Source organism: Macrotis lagotis, chromosome 2 (genome assembly GCF_037893015.1).
Source record: "Macrotis lagotis isolate mMagLag1 chromosome 2, bilby.v1.9.chrom.fasta, whole genome shotgun sequence".
Lineage (NCBI taxonomy): Eukaryota > Metazoa > Chordata > Mammalia > Peramelemorphia > Peramelidae > Macrotis > Macrotis lagotis.
This window is the reverse complement of record NC_133659.1, coordinates 107,016,611-107,037,993: the sequence shown is the minus strand read 5'-3', so window position 1 is coordinate 107,037,993 and position 21,383 is coordinate 107,016,611. Positions and strand designations below refer to the sequence as shown.

The following is a 21,383-nucleotide window of genomic DNA, read 5'->3' as shown; positions in this document are numbered from 1 at the left end:
GATTTTTATTTTTGTATTGCCAGAAAACCAGGAGAGTGCCTGGCATATAGTAGGCATTTGTAGACTGACTGATGGCAATTCTCCCTCCTCAAATCTTCAGAAAAATGTAAAAAACCTCTGGGTCTCTCTGTCACCAAATGCCTCACTTCACCTGTGCTTCTATGACTTGCCTACTAGGCTATACTCTTCCTCCATCCCCTTCATCTTCTCTGAGAATCATTAGGATCCATTACTGCTCAATCACCAGCAGAGGGCAGGACCTACCAGCTGGTTCCCCCAAAGCTTGCAGTGTCCCTGAATGCCTATTCACCACCTAAGCACAAACTTAGGGTCTTAAAATATGGTGCTTAGTGATCATCTAGTCCAACCCATTCCTTTTTGTTGTTTTTGTTGTTGTTATTTTTCTTTTATTAAAGATTTTATTTGAGTTTTATAATTTCCCCCCCAATCTTCCCTCTCTCCCACCCCCATGGAAAGCAATCTGTCAGTCTTTAATCTGTTTCCATGTTGTACATTGATCCACATTGAGTGTGATGAGAGAGAAATCATATCCTTAAGGAAGAAACAAAAAGTATAAGAGATAGTAAGATCAGACAATAAGATATCTGTTTTTTTCCTAAATTAAAGGGAATAGTCCTTGAACTTTGTTCAAACTCCATGGTTCTTTATCTGGATACAGATGGCACTCTCCTTTACAGACAGCCCCAAATTGTCCCTGATTGTTGCACTGATGGAACAAGCAAGTCCATTAACATTGATCATCAACCCCATGTTGCTGTTAGGGTGTACAGTGTTTTTCTGGTTCTGCTCATCTCACTCAGCATCAGTTTATGCAAATCCCTCCAGGCTTCCTTGAATTCCCATCCCTCCTGGTTTCTAATAGAACAATAGTATTCCATGACATACATATACCACAGCTTGCTAAGACATTCCCCAATTGAAGGACATTTACTTGATTTCCAATTCTTTGTCACCACAAACAGGGCTGCTATGAATATTTTTGTACAAGTGATGTTTTTATCCTTTTTCATCATCTCTTCAGGGTATAGACCCAGTAGTGGTATTGCTGGGTCAAAGGGTATGCACATTTTTGTTGCCCTTTGGGCCTAGTTCCAAATTTCTCTCCAGAAAGGTTGGATGAGTTCACAGCTCCACCAGCAGTGTAATAGTGTCCCAGATTTCCCACAACCCTTCCAACAATGATCATTATCCTTTCTGGTCATATTGGCCAGTCTGAGAGGTGTGAGGTGGTACCTCAGAGAAGCTTTAATTTGCATTTCTCTAATAATTAATGATTTAGAGCAATTTTTCATATGGCTATGGATTGCTTTGATCTCATCTGTAAATTGCCTTTGTATATCCTTTGACCATTTGTCAATTGGGGAATCAACCTACTCCTTTTACAAATGAGGAAACTGAGACCTAAAGTGATAAAGGTCACATAGAGAATGAGAGTAAAGCAGGATTAGAACCTTTAAGAAAGAAGACGGAGACCTCACATGGGAGAACAGCCTGTCTGGAGAGGGGAATTGGTATCTCTTGACTTACCAGCTTCATGCCTAGGCAATTTTTCTCCTTGCTATTGTAGATGTCAATTTTCTGTTTGATTTCCTTAAGAGTCAGGATGTGGGGTGTCTTCTCTTCCACAGTTTTGCAGACATTCTGAAAGAAGATGGTAGGGGCATTATTTCATGGGGGCAGCACATTCTAGAACAAAGGCCCAATTGTTCCCCTCTAATTACAATTCTTCCAAGTCTTTCACTGTTTGCCTAAACATTGCCTATTGGATATTAGGATTTGATGGCCTCAATGACCACGCTCCTGATTTCAGAAGGAACTTAATACTTCAGGATACCAGCTAATACCTAATAAAATGTATATTTTCATTAGCTATGTTCAGCTCATTGCTCTGGAAGATATGTTTAGTCAAGACAGCTTGGTGATGCAACAGGTAGAGCATTGGGCTTAGAGCCAGAGCAGAGTCAGTGAACATGGTGGCTTTGAATACCAACTCTTCCACATCCTCACTCTATGATTTTGATCAAGTCACTCCAACTCTATGTGCTCCTTCCCCTTCCAGCAGCCTATAAACCTCCAGGAGTTTAGAAGCACGTTAGTAGGAATTTCATAAATGCATTCTAAAAAATATACCTCTCTTTGTTTCCTCATCTATAAAATAGCCAGATGTCTACTAAAGTCCCTGTAGCTCTATGCTTACATAGAATTTAAACTTGATCCCAGGGAAACCAAAATAATATAAAATCCTTTTCAGAACTTTCAGTTTCCTAATTATACATACCATTGAAGGGGAGAGAAGAGAAAGCTTCTTAGAATGTGAGCTCCTTGAAGGTGCGTACAGCTTTTGTAGTCTGCTGAGTCTTTTTTATCTCTATGGCTAACAAGGTACTAAACCCTTATTGATAAACCTTGTTGATTGACTGGCTGATTTCTCCAGCAGCACTGAACATCCTAGAGACAAAGGAGATCTAGTATAGGGGCTGAGGCTCTTCTCATGACTCTATCTATCCCTAGAAAGTCTTTTTTTCAGATTTATTTATTTATTAAAGATATCATTTGAGTTTTACAGTTTCCCCACAATCTTACTTCCCTTCCCTCACCCCCCCAGAAAGCAATCTGTTGTTTCCATGTTGTACATTAATCCAAATTGAGTGTGATGAGAGAGAAATCATATCCTTAAGGAAGAGACAAAAAGTCTAAGAGATAACAAGATCAGACAATAAGATATGTTTTTTTCCTAAATTAAAGGGAATAGTCCTTGAACTTTGTTCAAACTCCATGGTTCTTTATTTGGATACAGATGGCACTCTCCTTTGCAGACAGCCCAAAATTGTTCCCAATTGTTGCACTGATGGAATGAGCAAGTCCATCAAGGTTGATCATCACCCCCATGTTGCTGTTAGGGTATACAGTGTTTTTCTGGTTCTGCTCATCTCACTCAGCATCAGTTCATGAAAATCCCTCCAGGCTTCCCTGAATTTCTGTCCCTCCTGGTTTCTAATAGAACAATAGTGTCCCATGACATACATATAGCACAGTTTGCTAAGACATTCCCCAATTGAAGGACATTTACTTGATTTCCAATTCTTTGCCACCACAAACAGAGATGCTATAAATATTTTTGTACAAGTGGTGTTTTTACCCTTTTTCATCATCTCTTCAGGGTATAGACCCAGTAGTGGTATTGCTGGGTCAAAGGGTATGCACATTTTTGTTGCCCTTTGGGCATAGTTCCAAATTTCTCTCCAGAAAGGTTGGATGAGTTCACAGCTCCACCAGCAGTGTAATAGTGTCCCAGATTTCCCACAACCCTTCCAACAATGATCATTACCTTTCTGGTCATATTGGCCAGTCTGAGAGGTGTGAGGTGGTACCTCAGAGAAGCTTTAATTTTCATTTCTCTAATAATTAATGATTTAGAGCAATTTTTCATATGGCTATGGATTGTTTTGATCTCATCTGTAAATTGCCTTTGCATATCCTTTGACCATTTGTCAATTGTATCCTTAGTCTTAAAGCTCAATCTCCAAGGTTTAATTTTGTATGCTATCTCTTGGGGCCTCTGGCCCTGAATTATAAGCACTTACAAAATATAAAATCAGTATCTTTCTTGAAGTCTAGTTTTAGTACAGAAAATGGTATAATATCCATTTTACAGAAGGAAGGAAATAAGATTTCATTAGGCACCAACTAAATACCAGACTAGTCCTAAATACCTTACAAATGTATCATTAATTATTATTTTATTATTATTATTATCTCCTATTTATAGCTAAAGAAACTGAGGCAGACAGAGCTTAAGTGACTTACTACTCAGGGTCAAGTATTTGAGGTTGGATTTGACCCAATATTCCTGGCTCTTGACCCAATGTTCTACCTCCAAACATCTTTGGAGAAATAAACTGAACATGGCTAATAAATACATATATATATATATATATATATACATTTTTTATTTAGGGATTTGCTTGTAGCCTGAAGTAATGGATTTCTACATAATCAGGGACATGGTCATTGGTGACCTCAGAGCCATCAAATGTTAATAGCCTAGGGCGGCTAGGTGGTGCAGTGGATAGAAAAGCAATAGATCTGGGGCAGCTAGGTGGCGCAATGGATCCTTGGAGTCAGGAGAACCTGAGTTCAAATCCGACCTCAGACATTTAATAATTACCTAGCTGTGTGGCCTTGGGCAAGCCACTTAACCCCACTGCCTTGAAAAATAAAAAAAAGTGTTAATAGCCAATAGGTGAAATATAGGCATGGGACCAAAGGCTTGGCAGTAACTAGGGTAGAATAATTGAGCCTTTGTCCTAGGTCACTAGGTTAAGAGGATGCTAACAAAACTTCATACCTACAGTAGCTTAGAAATAATGTGGTTAGCGCAGTTAACAAATTAGCACCTAGTTAGCAAGAAACATTAGTTAAAAGAGGATGATATGCCATATAACAATAGTTCACATTTCTATAGCTTACTATGTCTAGGGACTATGGTAAATGCTTTACAATTATTATCTTCTACAGTTAAAGAAACCAAGACAAACAGAAGTTGAATAACTTGCCCAGGGTCACACAGCTAATGAGTATCTGAGGCCAGATTTGAATTCAGGACTTTCTAGCCTCAGGTCTGGCACTCTACCCACTGTCACATAAGGCAAGCTTCACCCCTTTTCGGTTGCATTGCAGATTCCTGTCTTTCCCTGGCAAGGGCTGAATCTCAAGGTCTCTATTTTCCCCTTTCCACCACCATAACAGAATTTGTTTTTAAAAGTTGATTTGATATAGCTTTTTGGGATACTCTGCCATTTGATTTTCTGATAATTGTCTAGGAACAAAAATGCTGGTTATGGCTTTGCTTAGCAGACAGCAACCTTTTCCCATCATCCTGTGTTCAGCTCAGACCCACTCTAAGGATCACCACTGGTCACTGCCCCCAGAAACCAGAAGCCAACAGGAGGCAGATAAAGTCCCATGAGCAATCGGATTATTTGCCAGGCTCCTTCCATTCCTCTCATCTCCAACAAGTTGGCTTTTAGGGCAGAGCTTGACCAAGTGAAATCTCCAGGCCCTTCAGGTTATTTCCACAAGGGCCCTTGTGGCTAAAAAGCTTCCTAAGTGGTTTGGATGTTTTCGGAATCCTCTGAGCTGAGAGAGGCAAGGGCCCTGGCTTCCATCTCTAACCAAGAACTCTATATCTAGATTAAACACATGGTCCAACACATCATAAGACAGTCAATCATGAATACTGAGGGCTAGCATTAGGTTAGACTCATACCCTAATGCAACTCAGCATTATACATTTATAGCCATACAGGGGACCTTAGAGATCACGGAGTCCAACCCTCTTGATGAGGAGGAAACTATGGCCCAGGGAGGCCTGAATTCTCATAAAGGTAGCAGGTAAGCCACAGAGGTGGGATTGAATCCCAGTCCTCTGCTAGCTGGTGTAAAAGATAGAGTTCAAGGCCTGGAATCAGGAAGATCTGAGTTCAAATCTAGCCCTAGACACTTACTAGTTATGTAACCCTGGGAAAATTGTGTAACCCTGTTTACCTCAGGTTGCTCATGTATAAAATGTACTGAAATAGGAAATGACAAACCCCTCCAATGTCTTTGCTAAGAAACCCCTAAATGGGTGGTGGAGAATTGGACACAACTGAAAAAACAAGCCTTAACAACCTCTGGCTCCGAGTTCTTCCTTTGGTATCACACTTGCCTCCTTCAAATGATATTGAACTGAGGATACTGAGGGTGTACAAAGAAGCAAAGGTTCCTCTGCTCCTAAAGCCTATCCAGGTTCTTCTCATCATCCTTAATTACAATAATCTATTTCTAGAGTACTGTGAGACTGACCAACCATTTCTCCTGCAACAATCCAGTGTGATCAGTAGTGCAAATATTTTCATTCCCATTTTGCATATGAAGAAACTGAGACTCAGAGAGATAAAATGACCTGCTCATGGGGACATAGATAATAAGTATTTGCCACATTTGTACATGTATAACCTAGATCAGATTGTTCACCAACATGGGGAGGGGGAAGGAAAGGAAGGGTGGTAGAAAAATGTGGAACTCAAAAGCTTGCAAAAGGATGAATATTGGAAACTCTCTTTGCCTATAATTGGAAAAAAAATTTAAGATAGTAAGTTTTTACAATCTTGTTAGGGAGAGATAAGATGTATACTTGAAAAAACTCCACAACTGATATTATCACATATTAAAATCTGAGAGAGGACTTCTAGACCAAGGAGGTGGTGGGATAGAGTGATGATGATGATGATGATGGTGGTGGTTGTAGTAATGATAACGGCTCAAACTTAAAGAGTGTCTGCTATACGTGAGGCACTACCAAGGACCAAATAAATTTCTCATTTGATATAACCACTCTGGGAGGTAGGTGGAAAGAACACTGGCTCTTGAGTCAAAACTGGACTCAAATCTCACTTCTTAATAGACTGCCTATGTATGACTCTGAGTAAATTAAGTATACCTCCCTAGGCCTCAGTTTCCTCATCTGTAAAATGAAATGGTTGTCCTTAATGAGTTATTAGGTTCCTTCTGGTTTTCAATGCTATCACACATTCCTAGGCTCCTGATGGTAGGCGCAAGGGCTCATCTCACTGGTCCCAGGACCTTGGACAGAGAAAGGGTTAATTTCTTGTTGAATGGGTAAATAATAGGATTTGAAAGGCTGTGAGGTGAGGTGGAATGAATTGCCTCCTGTGGGAGGTAGGAAGGGGACTGGTGCCCTTCTAATGCTCTCTGGTTCAGAATCATCCAGAAACACCCAGGAAGAACCAATGTGCAGGATATGAACAAGACTCAGTATTCCAGGGTCTCCAAGCAACAATAGCCAGGATGTCCCTGCTTGACTTATGTTTCTTTTTAATTCAATTTAATTCTGTTTTCATTTCCTGCTTGACTTTCTATGTATTTCTCAACTGATGCCTTTCCTCCCTTCTATCTCCCTATTCTTCCAGGTAGCAGGGATAACCATACCCCTCTGAATATGCCCCATCTTGTTTTGTTTCAGAAGTAAAACAAGATCTCTTCTTAATTGGTTAAGATTTACTTTACAGATGAGAAAAATGAGACTCAGAGAGGTGGTTTTTCCCCAGTCCAAACAGCACAAAATAAATAAGGGTAAGATGGAAGAAGAGTTCATTACTCTTTTCACTGCCTTTCTGACACTATTCTGTGAGCCCAGGGTGCAGGAAATATCCAGTTTGGGGAGGTGATGGCTGGCTGCACTGACGTCAAAAAGCTTCTGGGCTCAACTTAAGGAGGTGCCCACAACAGAGCCCATCTCTCCCTTCCCCACTTTTAGCCAGGCTGGCTGGGAAGGTCTCAAAAACTTGGATAATACAAGGTTATTTCTTCTTCCTCCTCCCCCACCTCCTCAGAACAGATAAATGTTAATATCTATCACCCATCAGAGATGCTTGCGTGAGGGCCTAGGCTTGAAAGGGGCCCCATCACCTTCCACAGCAGCATCCACCCACCTGTCTGCTCTCCTCTATGTACATTATACACCACCCCCCTTCCACAAAAGCCAGTTTAGTCATCTGATGTTTGGTTAACTCACAAATTAGTCCATGACAAAGACAGATGAATTGATATAACTGGGGATGTTTGACCTGGGGAGATGAAAGGGGGTGGGGTGGAGTAGAGGTGAGGCTAGCTGTCTTCAATTATTTGCCAAGTGGACACTCCCCTTGGAGTATTGAAAGTTGCAAAATTTAGACTTGATCTCAGGAAAAAAATTTTTTTTCAATTTAAATTTTATTTTTGCAAGACAACAGGGTTATTAAAGTGACTTGCCCAAAGTCACAGAGCTAGGTAATTATTAAGTGTCTGAGACCAGATTTGAATTTAGGTCCTCCCAACACTATGGCAGGTACTCTAGCGACTGAACCACCTGGCTGCCCCCAGGGGGGGGGTGGAGAAACTTTTAATAGAAGTGTCAGAAAATGGAATGCATTGTTCTGAGAAGCTGGAGTTTCCAGGTAAAAGCTGGGTGACTATTTCTCTGATATAATAGGGGATCTTTTTCTTCTATGAATTAGATTAGATAAGTACTAAAGTCCCTTCCCAATCTGAAATTCTGTCATGATTCTTTATAAAAAAATTGTTTTTTTCAATTAACCAAATTCCACTTTTTTTTTTTAGGTTTTTGCAAGGCAAATGGGGTTAAGTGGCTTGCCCAAGGCCACACAGTTAGGTAATTATTAAGTGTTTGAGACCGGATTTGAACCCAGGTACTCCTGATTCCAGGGCTGGTGCTTTTTCCACTGCACCAACCTAGCTGCCCCCAAATTCCACTTTCTACCTTTCACCTCCCAACTCTCAAATAGACTCCATGAAAGGTTCTCATGGACCCCCAGGGGGTCCTCAGACCACAGAACCACTGAACTAGAGAACTGGGAAGTGAAAAAGCCCAAATGAGTTGGGATAGGATGAAAGCTGCATTGGATTCATTACATAGTAGATTTTTTAGCTCAGCAAATGGAACAAGAGCTAAGGCCAACAAAAAGCCAGAACTTGATAGACTAGAGATATAGAAAGGATGGGTAGTTAGGTGGTGTAATAGTGAATAGAGCCCTGGATCTGGAGGTAGGAAGTCTCACTTTCCTGAGGTCAAATCTGGCATCACTTACTAGCTGTGTGATCCTAGGCAAGTCCCTTAACCCTGTTTTCCTCAGTTTCCCCATCTATCAAATGAGCTGGGAAAGAAAATGGCAAACTTTCTAATATATCTACCAAGAAACCCCAAAAAGGGGTCAATGAAGGGTTTGACATGACTGAGAAACAACTAAAAAGCAATAGAAGGGATTGAAATAAGAAATATTTTTTCCTGTCTTAAAATGTTTCCATCTTATTTAATAAATATTTTATATATATTTTTCCAACTTTATGTAGCAGTAGTTTTTTTAAATTTTATTTATTTAAGGCAATGGGGTCAAGTGACTTGCCCAAGGTCACACAGCTAGGAAATTATTAAGTGTCTGAGGCTGGATTTGAACTCAGGTCCTCCTGACTCCATGGCCAGTAGTCTATCCATTGTGCCACCAAGTAGTTTTTACCAATCATTTTGGTAAGGTTTTGAGTCTTACATTTTTCTCCTTCTTTCCTTTCCTTTCCTTTACCCCTCCCCCTTACAGAAAGCAATCTGATGTAGGCTCTACACTTATAACCATGCTAAACATAGATCTATATTGATCATGTTGTCAGAGAAGAATCAAACATTAGAGAAAAAAATAATGTAATACCTAAGACAACTTTTAAAAATTGAATATAATAAGCTTTGGTCTTAATTTAAACTCCACAGTTCTTTCTCTGCATATGAATGACATTTTCCAGCATATCTTTTAAAATTGTGATTAATAAAATTTTTTAAAACAGGCTATAATTAAAAAATAGCTCACCTTTTTATAATTTTAAAATTTACAATGAGTTTTTTCACAACAGCTCTGTGAGGTAGATAGTATTAAGTATCATTCCCATTTTTCTGATGAGTAAGTTGAATCCCAGAGATGTTTGGGGCTATTGCTAAGGTCACATTAGCTAATAATGTGAACCCAGGTCTTCTGACTGTAAGTATGAGTCTCTTTCTATTACCCCACATTGCCTCTCTAATGCATTCCTGTGTGGTATCTGAATTTGGTTAGGGATGTGTGATATCTGGCTGTACTTTGTCAGAGTTCTCTATGTGCCCCCCAGGGGGCACCATGAGCATATATATAGCTAAGGGAAAGCTAAGGGAAGATATATAAATATGTGTGTATATACTTATATGTTTATATATGCACAAATGTATAAATATATAAGGATATACACATATTTATATCTTCCCTTAGCTTTCTTCAAGTCTCCTCTCTGTCATCTCTACCTCATGTTATTCATTAGCCTTGTGAATCTAGGATCCCTGGCCGTCTGTCTTATCCTTTGAGAAGTCAGGCTTATTTTCACATCGTGGTGAAACTCTGGAGAAAGAGAAGTATTCTTATACCCATTTTATAGATGAGAACACTAAATCTTGTCTAGAAAATGGATTCCTCTTCCCTTCCAACTTCCTCCAGAACATATGGTATAAAATGAACTTAGAAATGTAATTAGTTTTTTTAAATACATAAAAGTGAATAGAGCAAATTCATAAAAGGACACAGAGAAATAAGTTACTATGTTAAATTTAACATACATTAAAAACAAATGATACATAATAGAAATTTGTAGTTCAATGTAAAAAAATAACAAGAAAATCTCTTGAGCAGTTGCTTTTCTGAGAATATGTATAGGAAGAATGCTTCATTTGGGGGTCAGAAAATCTGAGTATGGTTCCTAGATCTGATGCTTAGCATATTTGACTGCTCACTTTCCTCATCAGTACAAAAGGGATTACCAACATTTGTTCTATCTATCTTGGAGATACTTGTCCTTCGCTCTCAAAGAGGACCATGACATTAAAGGAGGTGACAAGCACATGAACTGGATTTGAGTGAGGGGGGCTGTGCTAAAGATACAAGTCTCACTTTCTTCTCCAGAGTCATCTGATTTCAGTGGTCAGTTAGGAATATGGATGACTGGAGATGGACCTGGATTTGAGGCAATCAGAGTTAAGTGTCTTGCCCAATGTCACACAGCTAGCAGTGTCAAGTGTCTGAGGTTGAATTTGAGCTCTTGTCTTTCTGACTTCAAAGCCAGTGCTCTACCTTGGAGAGACAGTATGAATAACCACAAAAGGACTAATGATAGAAATGTGAGTTTTTACACTTCCTGTGCATTTCTGCTCAAAGCAGATGCCCCTCAAGGACAAGGAAGCTATCAGATCTTGATGCTCCCATCAGAGGAGCTCTGAAAACAGTGGGTTCTTAACCTACCCCACCAAACAAGAACTTGGCGAAATAATCTGTCTCCTAGTGGCTGGCCCTCTGGGAACAGCCAGGTCTATAGACAACACCACCACACAGAGTGTAGCTGACTTGAAACCCATTGACTTTGTATGGCATGCCAGAGATGCTTTCCACTGGTAGAATTTTAGAGAACCTAGGGTCATTCAGTGACACCATGATGTATAAGGGGAAGGAATAAAAGAATAACAATGAGAAATATTATTTTTATAAATTGGGTTAAATTCATAGACATTTCAAAGCTACCCTGGGGCACGTTGAATCACAACTGACCTAACTGGAAAGGATCTCCCTCAACAACTCCCCATGTTCCAAAGGTCAGAGCTTATACTCAGATCTTGAAACCAGAACTGTCCCCACTTGAGTTTTCTCTTCCTGTTCCTCTTTTTTTCCTAAGAGATAAATTCACATGTCCTTTCTTTCCTCTCTTCCTCTAACCTCAACCACTGCCTCAAACTAAGGGAAGTGACACAAGATCTGTATGTCATCTTAAAGACCACATCATCTCTAGACTGATACGCCCTGGAAATAATTAGCCTTCTGTTGCCATGATGTTAGATCTAAGCCTAATGAAGAGAATAGAGAAGGAATTCTGGGCTGGATAGTCATAGTTTAGGAAGGGTGTCTCTATCATTCAGAGGAGCATAAGCAAGATGATGAAAGGTGATCAACCAGTCAGTAAACATATATTAACTACTCACTATGTGTTGGTTACTGAGCTAAGTCCCAGAGATATTCAAAGAAAGGTAGAAGAGAGTCCCTGTTCTCAAGGAGCCTCAGTCTCATGGAAGAGACTTTGGCATAGGAGGATGAGTTGGAAGAAGTGGGAGTATTTGACCTGGAAAAGACTCAAATGGGATCAGATAACTATCTTTGAATGCTGTGTTAAAGAAGAATTAGTCTTCTGTGTAGCCCCAGAAGACAGGGGCAATTGGTGGCAATTGCAGAGAGGAATTTAGTTTTCATATTAGGAAACAATATTCTTCTAGCAGGTGGTTTTAATCACCAATGGAAGTAGATGCCTTCTCTTTAGGTCTTTGTAACACTGTTCTCCTGGTTCTTCCATTAATTTTCTGATCATTCCTTCTTCATCTCCTCTGCTGGATCTTCAGGCATGTCACCCTGTTAATTTGGGGGGGGGGTCCTGAGTCCTCTTTTCTTTTCCTTCTTTACTATTTCACTCATTGTGAATGCTCATGGTTTCAATGATCAACTCTAGGCAAATCACTCTCAGATCAAACCTGTCCCCTAACTTCAAGACTCACATCTCCAATTGCTTTTCAGACATCTCAGTAATGGCATCTTAAACTCAGCATAACCAAAACTAACTCATTATTTCCCATCATCACTTCAACTTCCCTTTTTTCTTAACTTTCCTATTATTGTGGAAGGCATCACCATTTTCTGAGTCTTAGAACCTAGAAGTCACTCCCAACTCCTCTTCATTTTTTTATCCCCATAACCAGGAAAGGGGCAAATAGTATCTACCTTTGCAACATCACCTGTATAAACCACCTTCTCTCCTCTGACACTGCCATCACTCTGGGTCAGGTCCTTATCATTTGACACTTGGACTTTTGCTGGGGTTCTGCCTGCCTTGTCTCTCTCCCCCAATCTAGTTTCCTCTCAGTTGGCAAATTGTTTGTTCTAAAAGGCAGGTGTGACTGTGTTTCCCCTCCTCCCCCATTCAAAACTCTTTCAGTTGTTCAGTCATATTTCAGTTATGTCTGATTTTCCATGATCTCATCTGGGTTTTTTTGGGCAAAGTTATGGAGTAATTTGCTATTCCCTTCTCTAGTTCATTTTACAAATGAAGCATACAGGGTTAAGTGATTGGCTCAGGGTCACATAGCCAGTAAGTGTCTGAGGTCAGGAAAATGAGTTTTCCTGGCTCCAGACCTGGTGCTCTGTCCACTATGGTGCCACCTAAAATATACTCTAATGGCTTCCTGTTATCTCCTGGATCAAATGTAAAATTCTCTGACTTGTAAAGTCCTTCAGAACCTGGCCCCTTCCTTCCTTTCCAGTCTTCTTACATCAGACTCCTTAGTCTAGTGGGCTCTATCTAGTGACCCTGGCCTCCTTGCCATTCTTCCTAAACAATGCTCCACTTCCAGACTCCTAGCATTTTCCCTGGCTGATCCCTACCTAGAACTCTCTCCCTCCTCATTTCTGCCTCCTTATTTCTCCGACTTTCTTTAAGTCTCAGCTAAAGTCTCACCTTTTGCAACTCCTTAATTGAAATCCCTTTTCTCTGAGATTACTTTCAGTGCATCCTGTTTACATGCTTTGTGCACATAGTTGTTTGCATACAGGGACATTTAGGTAGTACAGTAGATAGGACCTGAAGTCAAGAAGACCTGAATTCAAATCCGGGATCAGTAGCTTACCAGCTACATGACTCTGAGCAAGTCACTTCACTCGGTTTGCCTCAGTTACCTCATCTGAAAAATGAGCCTGAGAAGAAAATGACAAACCATTTCAGCATCCTTGCCAAGAAAACCCCAACATGGAGTTAGAAAGTCAGACACAACTGAAAACTCAACAACAACAAGCTTTAGTATTGTCTCTCCCATTAGACTGTGAGCTTTTTTTTTAATGTTTTTACCTTTCTTTGCTTACCTAGTTCTTGGCACTTAGTAGGCATTTCATATATACCAGTTAACTGACTATATACCTTCTCACTGGAGGCTTTAGGCCATTTCCTACTGGGGTATAGACATTTTGCTGCTTCACTGGTTACAGGAGGGATTTCTTTTCAGATATGAGCCAGACTGAATGGGAAATGAGGTTCCTTCCAATTTTAAAATTCAATGAGACTAATATTTGTTTGGAGTGACATTCATCACTTTTCTTTCTAACCCATCTGTCTACCCACTCACAACAGCCTCCCCACCCACGTCTCTAAGTTGGAGTGACTGTTGGTCCACCCTAGCTCTGTGTGAGATGACCTTCCAGCAGGCCAGTCAACTCCCAGGGAGGGCAGGAAGCATCTTTTAGAGACTCTGACCACTGTTGCTCTACTCTTCTTCAGTAGCCCTCTAAACAAAATATGGCTTTTCTCACAGGTAAGTAATGCCTAATGTAGGGGGTCCAGCTCTTCTTATAAAAAGTTAGCCCCATGGGGGTGGCTAGGTGGTGCAGTGTATAGAACACTGGGCCTGGAGTCAGGAGTGCCTGAGTTCAAATCCAGCCTCAGACATTTAATAATTACCTAGTTGTGTAGCCTTGGGCAAGCCACTTAACCCCTATTGCCTTATTTTTAAAAAACCCTAAAAAGAAAAGTAAGCCCCTTAGAGGACCCAGGAGATAGCTGTGTGACCCTAAGGGAGTTACTGACCATTCATAAGCCTTAGCAAGCTGAACCTGAAGTCAGGAAGCTCATGAATCCAAATTCCACCTCAAATATTTACTCATTAGCTTTCTGACACTGGGCAAGTCACTTAGCTTGTATTTGCCTTAGTTTCCTCAACTGTAAAATAAGATAAAAAAACAGCACCCATCTCTCAAGAATTGTAAGGATCAAATGAGATATTTGTAATAGCACATTTTCTGTCACAGATAGGATTTATATAAATGATTATTCCCTTCCCTCCTCCCTCAAATTGTAAAATGAGGACAATAGTTTTTGCATTATTTATCTCACAGCATTATTACTAGGAAAGTATTTAACACATTTTTAGACTACTATTACTAACATTCATACTTATCCAGAAAGTTTTATAGGAAAAATGATTGGGGAACAAAGGTCAGTGCCAGTCCACAGGTATCAGATAAGGATAAAAAGAGAAGGCAATGGCAGACCGACCACCCAGTCCAGTTCTGAAGTCTCCATAATCGGAAGCTGTTGCCTTCTTGTCTGCAAATCCATATGCTATTGATGGCTGTCTAAAGCCTTAGGTGGGTAATTAAACAGAAATAAGACAGAAGGTATCTTGTTTCCTCAGGCTGCCCAGGATGGAAAATGAATGAGAGACCCTTGGTTATGAGTTAACCAATATGAGCAATAGTATCACAGTGTGTCTCTCCTCAGGGACTTTGTACAATCACAATGCATCTGGTGGGGAATTCATCTATGGCCACTGGTGTTTGCTGACAGATGGTTTAACTGCTTATTGCCCTTGTTTCCACCAGGTCTGAGGATCTGGATCAGGAAGAGCCTTGTGCTAATAAAGACCCTGGTCAAGGTTGAGATAGACTCGGTCTGGGTGCTGGAGATCAGACTCAGGGCTCCTCCTGTCCCTTCCTCCTGGGAATCTCTAGCCCAGAATGGTCAAGGGTCCTCCCGAGTGCAGCTGAATTATATTAAAAGCTAACTGGGAAACATTTAATAAATAAAAATACAAAAGACCACAAAATGTGGTTTTCTAAGTCAATATGCAGCCAGAGGAATCCTTATGCACAGTTAAGGACCCCTGCTGTTCTCATCACATATAATGGTCAGTCTTTACCTATGAGCGGAATAAAGTCTATAAGCATCCATTAAACTCTTACTCTAGGATAGACAATGTACAAATATTGTATTGGAATACAAATATAAGCACAAAGAGACTTGCCCTCAAGAGCCTTCTATTCCAATGGTAGAAAACAAGCATTTAGGGGGCTAAAAAATAAAGGAAGGAGGAACCTTTAGGAGACAGTGCAAATTATTGTATTCAAGCCTCATTTTAGCTAAAAGCTTTCCCTTCCTCCAAATCTGCCAGTAGAGTTCAGGATTCCAGTTTTCCCCTCCTGTCTTGGTCTCCCTAGGAGTAGGGATAGTGGGGTGGGGGGAGAGAATAGTCCTAGTCTCTCCCTCTTTCCCAGTGCTGCAATCAGATTAATCTTCCTTAAACATAGTTTGAATCATGGAGAATCTCTCCTTTATCCCATCCCTAATCCTCCCCCCCCCAACCGTCCCATCCCATTTCTTCCATGGGGCCATCCCTGATGATTCCTGGCTATAATGATCTGTTTAAACTACTTGTAGGAGTTAGGATAAAGGGCTCGTCAGGTTTTTCTTAGATAACCTCTAAGAGGGAAAAGAATGCTTCCATTTTTGCTTTTGTATTTATAGCCCCTTGCATGTGCCTAGAATATGATGATGTTTGTCCTTTGCTCTTGAAGAAGACCATGCCATCAGGGAGATGATGCCATGACTTACAAGTGAATTGGATTTGAGTGAGGGGGTGTTGGGCTAAGTCACTTTCTCCTCCAAAGTCATCTGGGTCCAGTGGCCCCATATGAATAAGGACAATTGGACATGGCCCTGGATGTGAGACAGAGTTAAGGGACTTGTCCAAGGTCACACAGCTAGTGAGTATATGAGATCACATTTGAACTCAGGTGCTCCTGACTTCTGGCCCGGCATACTGCCCACTGCCATCTATCCTGGAACATAGATGATTAGCAAAAGCTTTTGAATGACTGATTTAACATATCACCTAATGTTATTCACTAAGCACTTTGCATTTTTTATTTACAGTTAGACTCAAAGTTCTGTATTGGAGAAGTGCCATATTTCCTTTGCTTTCTCAACAGTGCTAAACACACAGCATTTGCTTGTTTATTGTTATTCTAACAATTCAGCTAGGTGTCTCAGTGGATAGAACTCCAGGTCTGGAATCAAGAAGAACTGGATTGAAATCCAGTCTCAGATGCTTAGGGGCTGTGGGACCCTGGGACAAGTCACTTCACCCTGTTTGTTTCAGTTTTCTCATCTGTAAAATGAATTGAAGAAGGAAGTGGCAAAAAACTTATCTTGGGCAAAAAACCTCAAGGGATGGCTAGAATAAAACTAGGGACACAGTGGACAGAGCACCAACTGTGGAGTCAGCAGGACCTGAGTTCAAATCTGCCTCAGACACTTGATACTTACTAGCTGTGTAATCTTGAGCAAGTCACTTAAGCCCACTGCCATGCCCCCCCAGAAAGAACACTCCATATAAGGTCATAAAGAGTCAAACATGACTGAAAATGACTATACCATAACAGCAATAATTCAGAATCACAGATTTGGAAGGGATCATAATCTAAACCTCTTGTCTTCCAATCAGTTTATTTTCTGACTGCTTAAAGATATCCATTGAAAGAGAAGCCCACTCCCTATACCTCCCGGCTTCATGACTTTGGGCAAGTCTCCCTCATCTGTAAACTGGGAGCATAATACTTATATATTACCTACCTTACAGAGATATTTATTGTAGGTCAAATGAGAAAAGGTGTGTAAAGAGCTTTGCTAATCTTAAAGTGCTGAAATATCAGCATTTTTGTGGTTCATTTTTGGTTTTTAATAGATCTTTAGACAGAAGCAAAAGGATCTGGTTAATCTGTTTACTGTAATGGTGGCCTTTAGACCATTGGGAATCAGGTGAAGGTATACTCAGAAATTTGAAAACAGCCCTGAAGGCAGGCTCTGAAGATGCCACAGTCCTGTTTGTCTACATTCCTATTCAGGGAAGAGTCCAAGAGAAGTTAAGGTTCATGAGTTCAAATGGAGTCATAGAGCTGGTGCTGGAAGGGGCTTCAACTGCTATTTAATTGACATTCTTCATATGACAGATGAGGAAACAGAGGTTCAAAGTGGTTAAGTAACTGCCCAGTTGGTCCTAGAACAGAATTTGAACTCATGTCCTCAGAATTCAGAGCCATTGCTCTTTTTTACTGTTCACATGAGCACTTCCTTCTTCAGAAATCAGGGCTAAGGGAGTTTGCTAGGGAAAAGCTTTATTGTGGTAAGAATATTGGATTTGACCTGGGTTCAGATATCAAGTGGCTCTGCTACTTGCTACCCGTGTGGTCAATAAACACAGAGAGGCCTGTCTATATATGTGTATATATATATATATATATATATATATATATATATATATATATATATATATATATATGTATATATATATGTATTATATATAAATATATATGTGTGTGTGTGTGTGTGTGTGTACACATATGTGAATGTATGTGACAATTAAACTTCTAAAGTTCCTTCAACTTCTGGAATTATAAGACTCAAACATTCTGCTCAGGTTATCAAGCCAAACTAGTCTTTCATCATTATTTCCTCTTGGTTTTCAGAGAAATGAAGTTCCTCCTTCTTTGACTCCTTCCACATTGGTTCTCTTTTATGTGTATCTTCCCCCATTAGACTGTAAACTCCTTGCGAGCAGGGACTGTTTTGCTTTTTGCATTTATTCGTATCCCAAACATTTAACATAGTGCCTGACTTTATAGTAAGAGCTTTTAATAAGAGTGTGTTGCCTGCCTTCACTCCAAACTGGAAAGTAGGAATGGGTGACCTCCCTTAAAGACAGGATCCTTGAAGCTGAGATATAATTTAAAGGAGTGAGGCAGTCAGATTGTCAGAAGCTTTCAAGAGAGGTCCCTTAGATCTCAGAAGATAAAGTTAAACCAGTCATTCCCATTCCCCATCTCCAAGTAAATTAAGGTCACAGGACCCAGAGGGACAGTAGATAGAGTAATCAGCATGCAGATTCAGTTTAAATAAAAAGAATATGAGTTATGAAAATAGAGCAGGTTGGTGGCCAGTGGATTGAGCTTTTCCTTGGAAACAAGAGGACCTGAGTTTAAATCTAGCTCCATATATTTACTAACTGGGCAAGTCATTTCACCCTGTTTACCTGTTTCCTCATCTGTAAAATGAGCTGGAGAAGAAAATGGCAAACTACTCCAGTATCCTGGCCAAGAAAACCCCAAATGGGGTCTGTAATGACACAACAATTATGAAAATAAATGACAATGATGAACTGCTGAGGTCATTTGGTCTGTTCATTTGCCTGCAGGCTAGACTTCCCCACAAAAATCTTAGCATCCCTTACATGATTACCTAAGATTTTGTTTTGAACATACTGTGCTCATTGATTGGAGTTGCCAGTTTTTCAAGAGGTCTTAAGAGGTGTTCACTACATAGGTGAGGAGGCCCAAAGAAAGGAAAGGTCTAGTTAACATGGGATTCATAGGACTGTAGGATTTAGAGGCAGGGTGGTCTAATCTCATCCTTTCATTTTACCAATGAGAACACCAAGGCTCAGAAATGTGATGTCACTTGCCCCAAGTCATATACAGCAGCTCTAGGATCAAAACCCATATCCTCTAACTTCAATCCTGCCCTTTTTCCCCCATACCAAAGACATCTTTCCATATTGTGACATGTTTTGGAAACAAGGGGCAATTGAGGGAGAAGTCAATGGTCTCTAAGGTACTGCTATTCTGATCTTACTCCATCAATTCCATTCTTCTCTCAAGCTCCATCTCAGCCAAACCCCATCAACTAAGGCTCAGATACCTTGTTGTTTTAATAAGGGTGACCATAGTTCAAGTCAGGAAGAGAAGAACCACTGAAAATGACCTAGGAGGCATTAGCTAGAAACTATTGCCATGTTTCCTCATTTTCAGCATGTAGCAAGCTCTCAGTCATCAGCAGTTCTTGCTTCACCCATCAGGGAGAAGGCACTTCATGTTCCATGTCAAATCCACCTGAGTTTTCAACTGGGCTCCTCCCCCAGACCAAGTACAAGGCATTTCTGGAGCCTTTTCAAGGTCAAGCATTGTCACATCCCTTAGATTTTTTTTGCTTACCTGAGGCTTTTCTAAAATGCTCTATTACTCCCTGACTCCTGGTTTCCCAGGTTTCCTCAGGGAGGATAAAATCTCACTTTCTATAAAAGCCTTTCTCATGATGAGCATTGGAAAATTCTAGAAACACTTGCATGAATTGATGCTGAGTGAAGAGAGCAGAACCAGAACACTGTATACATTAACAGCAACATTGAGTGATATTCAACTACAATGGTTGCAGCTCTTCTCAACAGTTTAGGGATTAAGGATAATCCTGAGAGATTTGCTATGGACAATGCCATTCACATCCAGAGGAAAAACTATGGAGTCTGAATGCAAAGCAAAGCATACTATGTTCACTTTTTAAAACTTTTTTAATATGTTTCTTTCTCATGGTTTTTTCTTTCGTTCTAATTCTTCTTTCACAATATGACTAATATAGAACTATATTAAACACAATTGTACATATATAATCTATGTTAGATTGTTTGTTGCTATGGGGATTGGGGAGGGAACAAGAGTGCTAAAAAAAAGTGGAACTCAAAAGCTTAACAAAAGGATGAATGTAAAAAATTACCTTTGCATATAATTGAAAAGAAATAAAATTTTTTTAAAGCCTTTCTCAGTGTGAGATTATCTCCAATTTATCTTCTCTCTGACTTTTTTGTGCATAGTTGTTTACATGTTATCTCCTTCATTAGATTGTAAGTTCCATGAGGATAGCAACTGCTTTTGCCTTTCTTTTACTCCCAAGATGAGTACTATTGCATCTGACCCATAGTAGACCCTTAATAAACATTTGTTGACGTGATTTGATTTACAACAAATCTCACTTGACTTATTACAAAAGAAATACCTATGTGTCACAGAAAAGAATATTTTGGACTTAAAAATACATGCATTTCAAAAATAATACTGAAAAGTGTGGCCAATTTGCTTATCTTTTCTGAGTCTCAGTTATCTATAACATGGGGACAATTAAAATTTTATTGCTTCCTTCACAGAGTTGTTGTAAGGCATGAGAATCATGTATGAGCTAATGACTTCTAGGTAACAAATCATGTTTATATACATACACCTACACATATTTTATACACACACACACACACACACACACAAATACATCAACATACCCATGTATATTGTTGGGGGGGCTTACTCTAATAAAACTGACTTTTCTTAAAGTGACGACCAGAACAATAACTAGGTGAGATGATAAACACTTTTCCCCAGGGCATCAAAATTTAGAGGAGGTATAAACTTAAAATTTTAAAGGACTTTCTGTTTTTAAAGTCTGTTACAGTGAGGTTCTCAGAATGCACATTCTCCCTGTGGTGTAGAAACAACTGAGTTTAGCACCTAATTAGCAAGAATAATTATTAAAATAGTAAACTACAACACACCGCAAATAGCAACTGTCCATAACCGACTATATTTAACTAAGTTCCCTATCTTGTTTGACTGAATTTAGCTTAAGTACTTCTTGTATTATTTTCACATTCTGAATTACAATGTTTGTATGAAGACTTGTTTTGAACTATTAACTCCAGTACTTTTGGACTAATTTCCCTGGTGCCAAAATTATTCTGGTGGTGATAATAGGTATATAGGTGCTTGCTCTGTGCTTTTCTTTTCCCACTGTCTCTCTGTCTCTATCTCTGTCTCTGTCTATCTCTGTCTTTGTCTTTCTCTCTTGATGAGGTAATTAGAAGAGGGAAAAAAATCTTCCTCCCTCTTAGGAATACCTTGTACAGAATTTCTACATGCTTCCTTTTCTAAATGATAACCTTCAAATTCTTTTGTTCAGTGGCTTTCAATCATGCCCAACTTTTCATGACTCTACTTGGGGTTTTCTTGGCAGAGATACTGGAGTAGTTTGCCATTTCCTTCTCCAGCTCATTTTAC

The 21,383-nt window shown here is 39.8% G+C and overlaps 1 protein-coding gene across 3 annotated transcripts in view; it reads right to left on the bottom strand.

The window, feature by feature from the left end:
• The window catches only part of RASSF5 (Ras association domain family member 5), a 111,838-nt gene that overhangs the window by 6,406 nt on the left and 84,049 nt on the right, over nt 1–21,383 (bottom strand). For all 3 annotated transcript variants that reach the window (XM_074222537.1, XM_074222536.1, XM_074222538.1), the window contains one exon: nt 1,549–1,662. In XM_074222537.1, the coding sequence (XP_074078638.1) occupies nt 1,549–1,662 (114 nt within the window). The remainder of the gene's footprint in view (nt 1–1,548; nt 1,663–21,383) is intronic.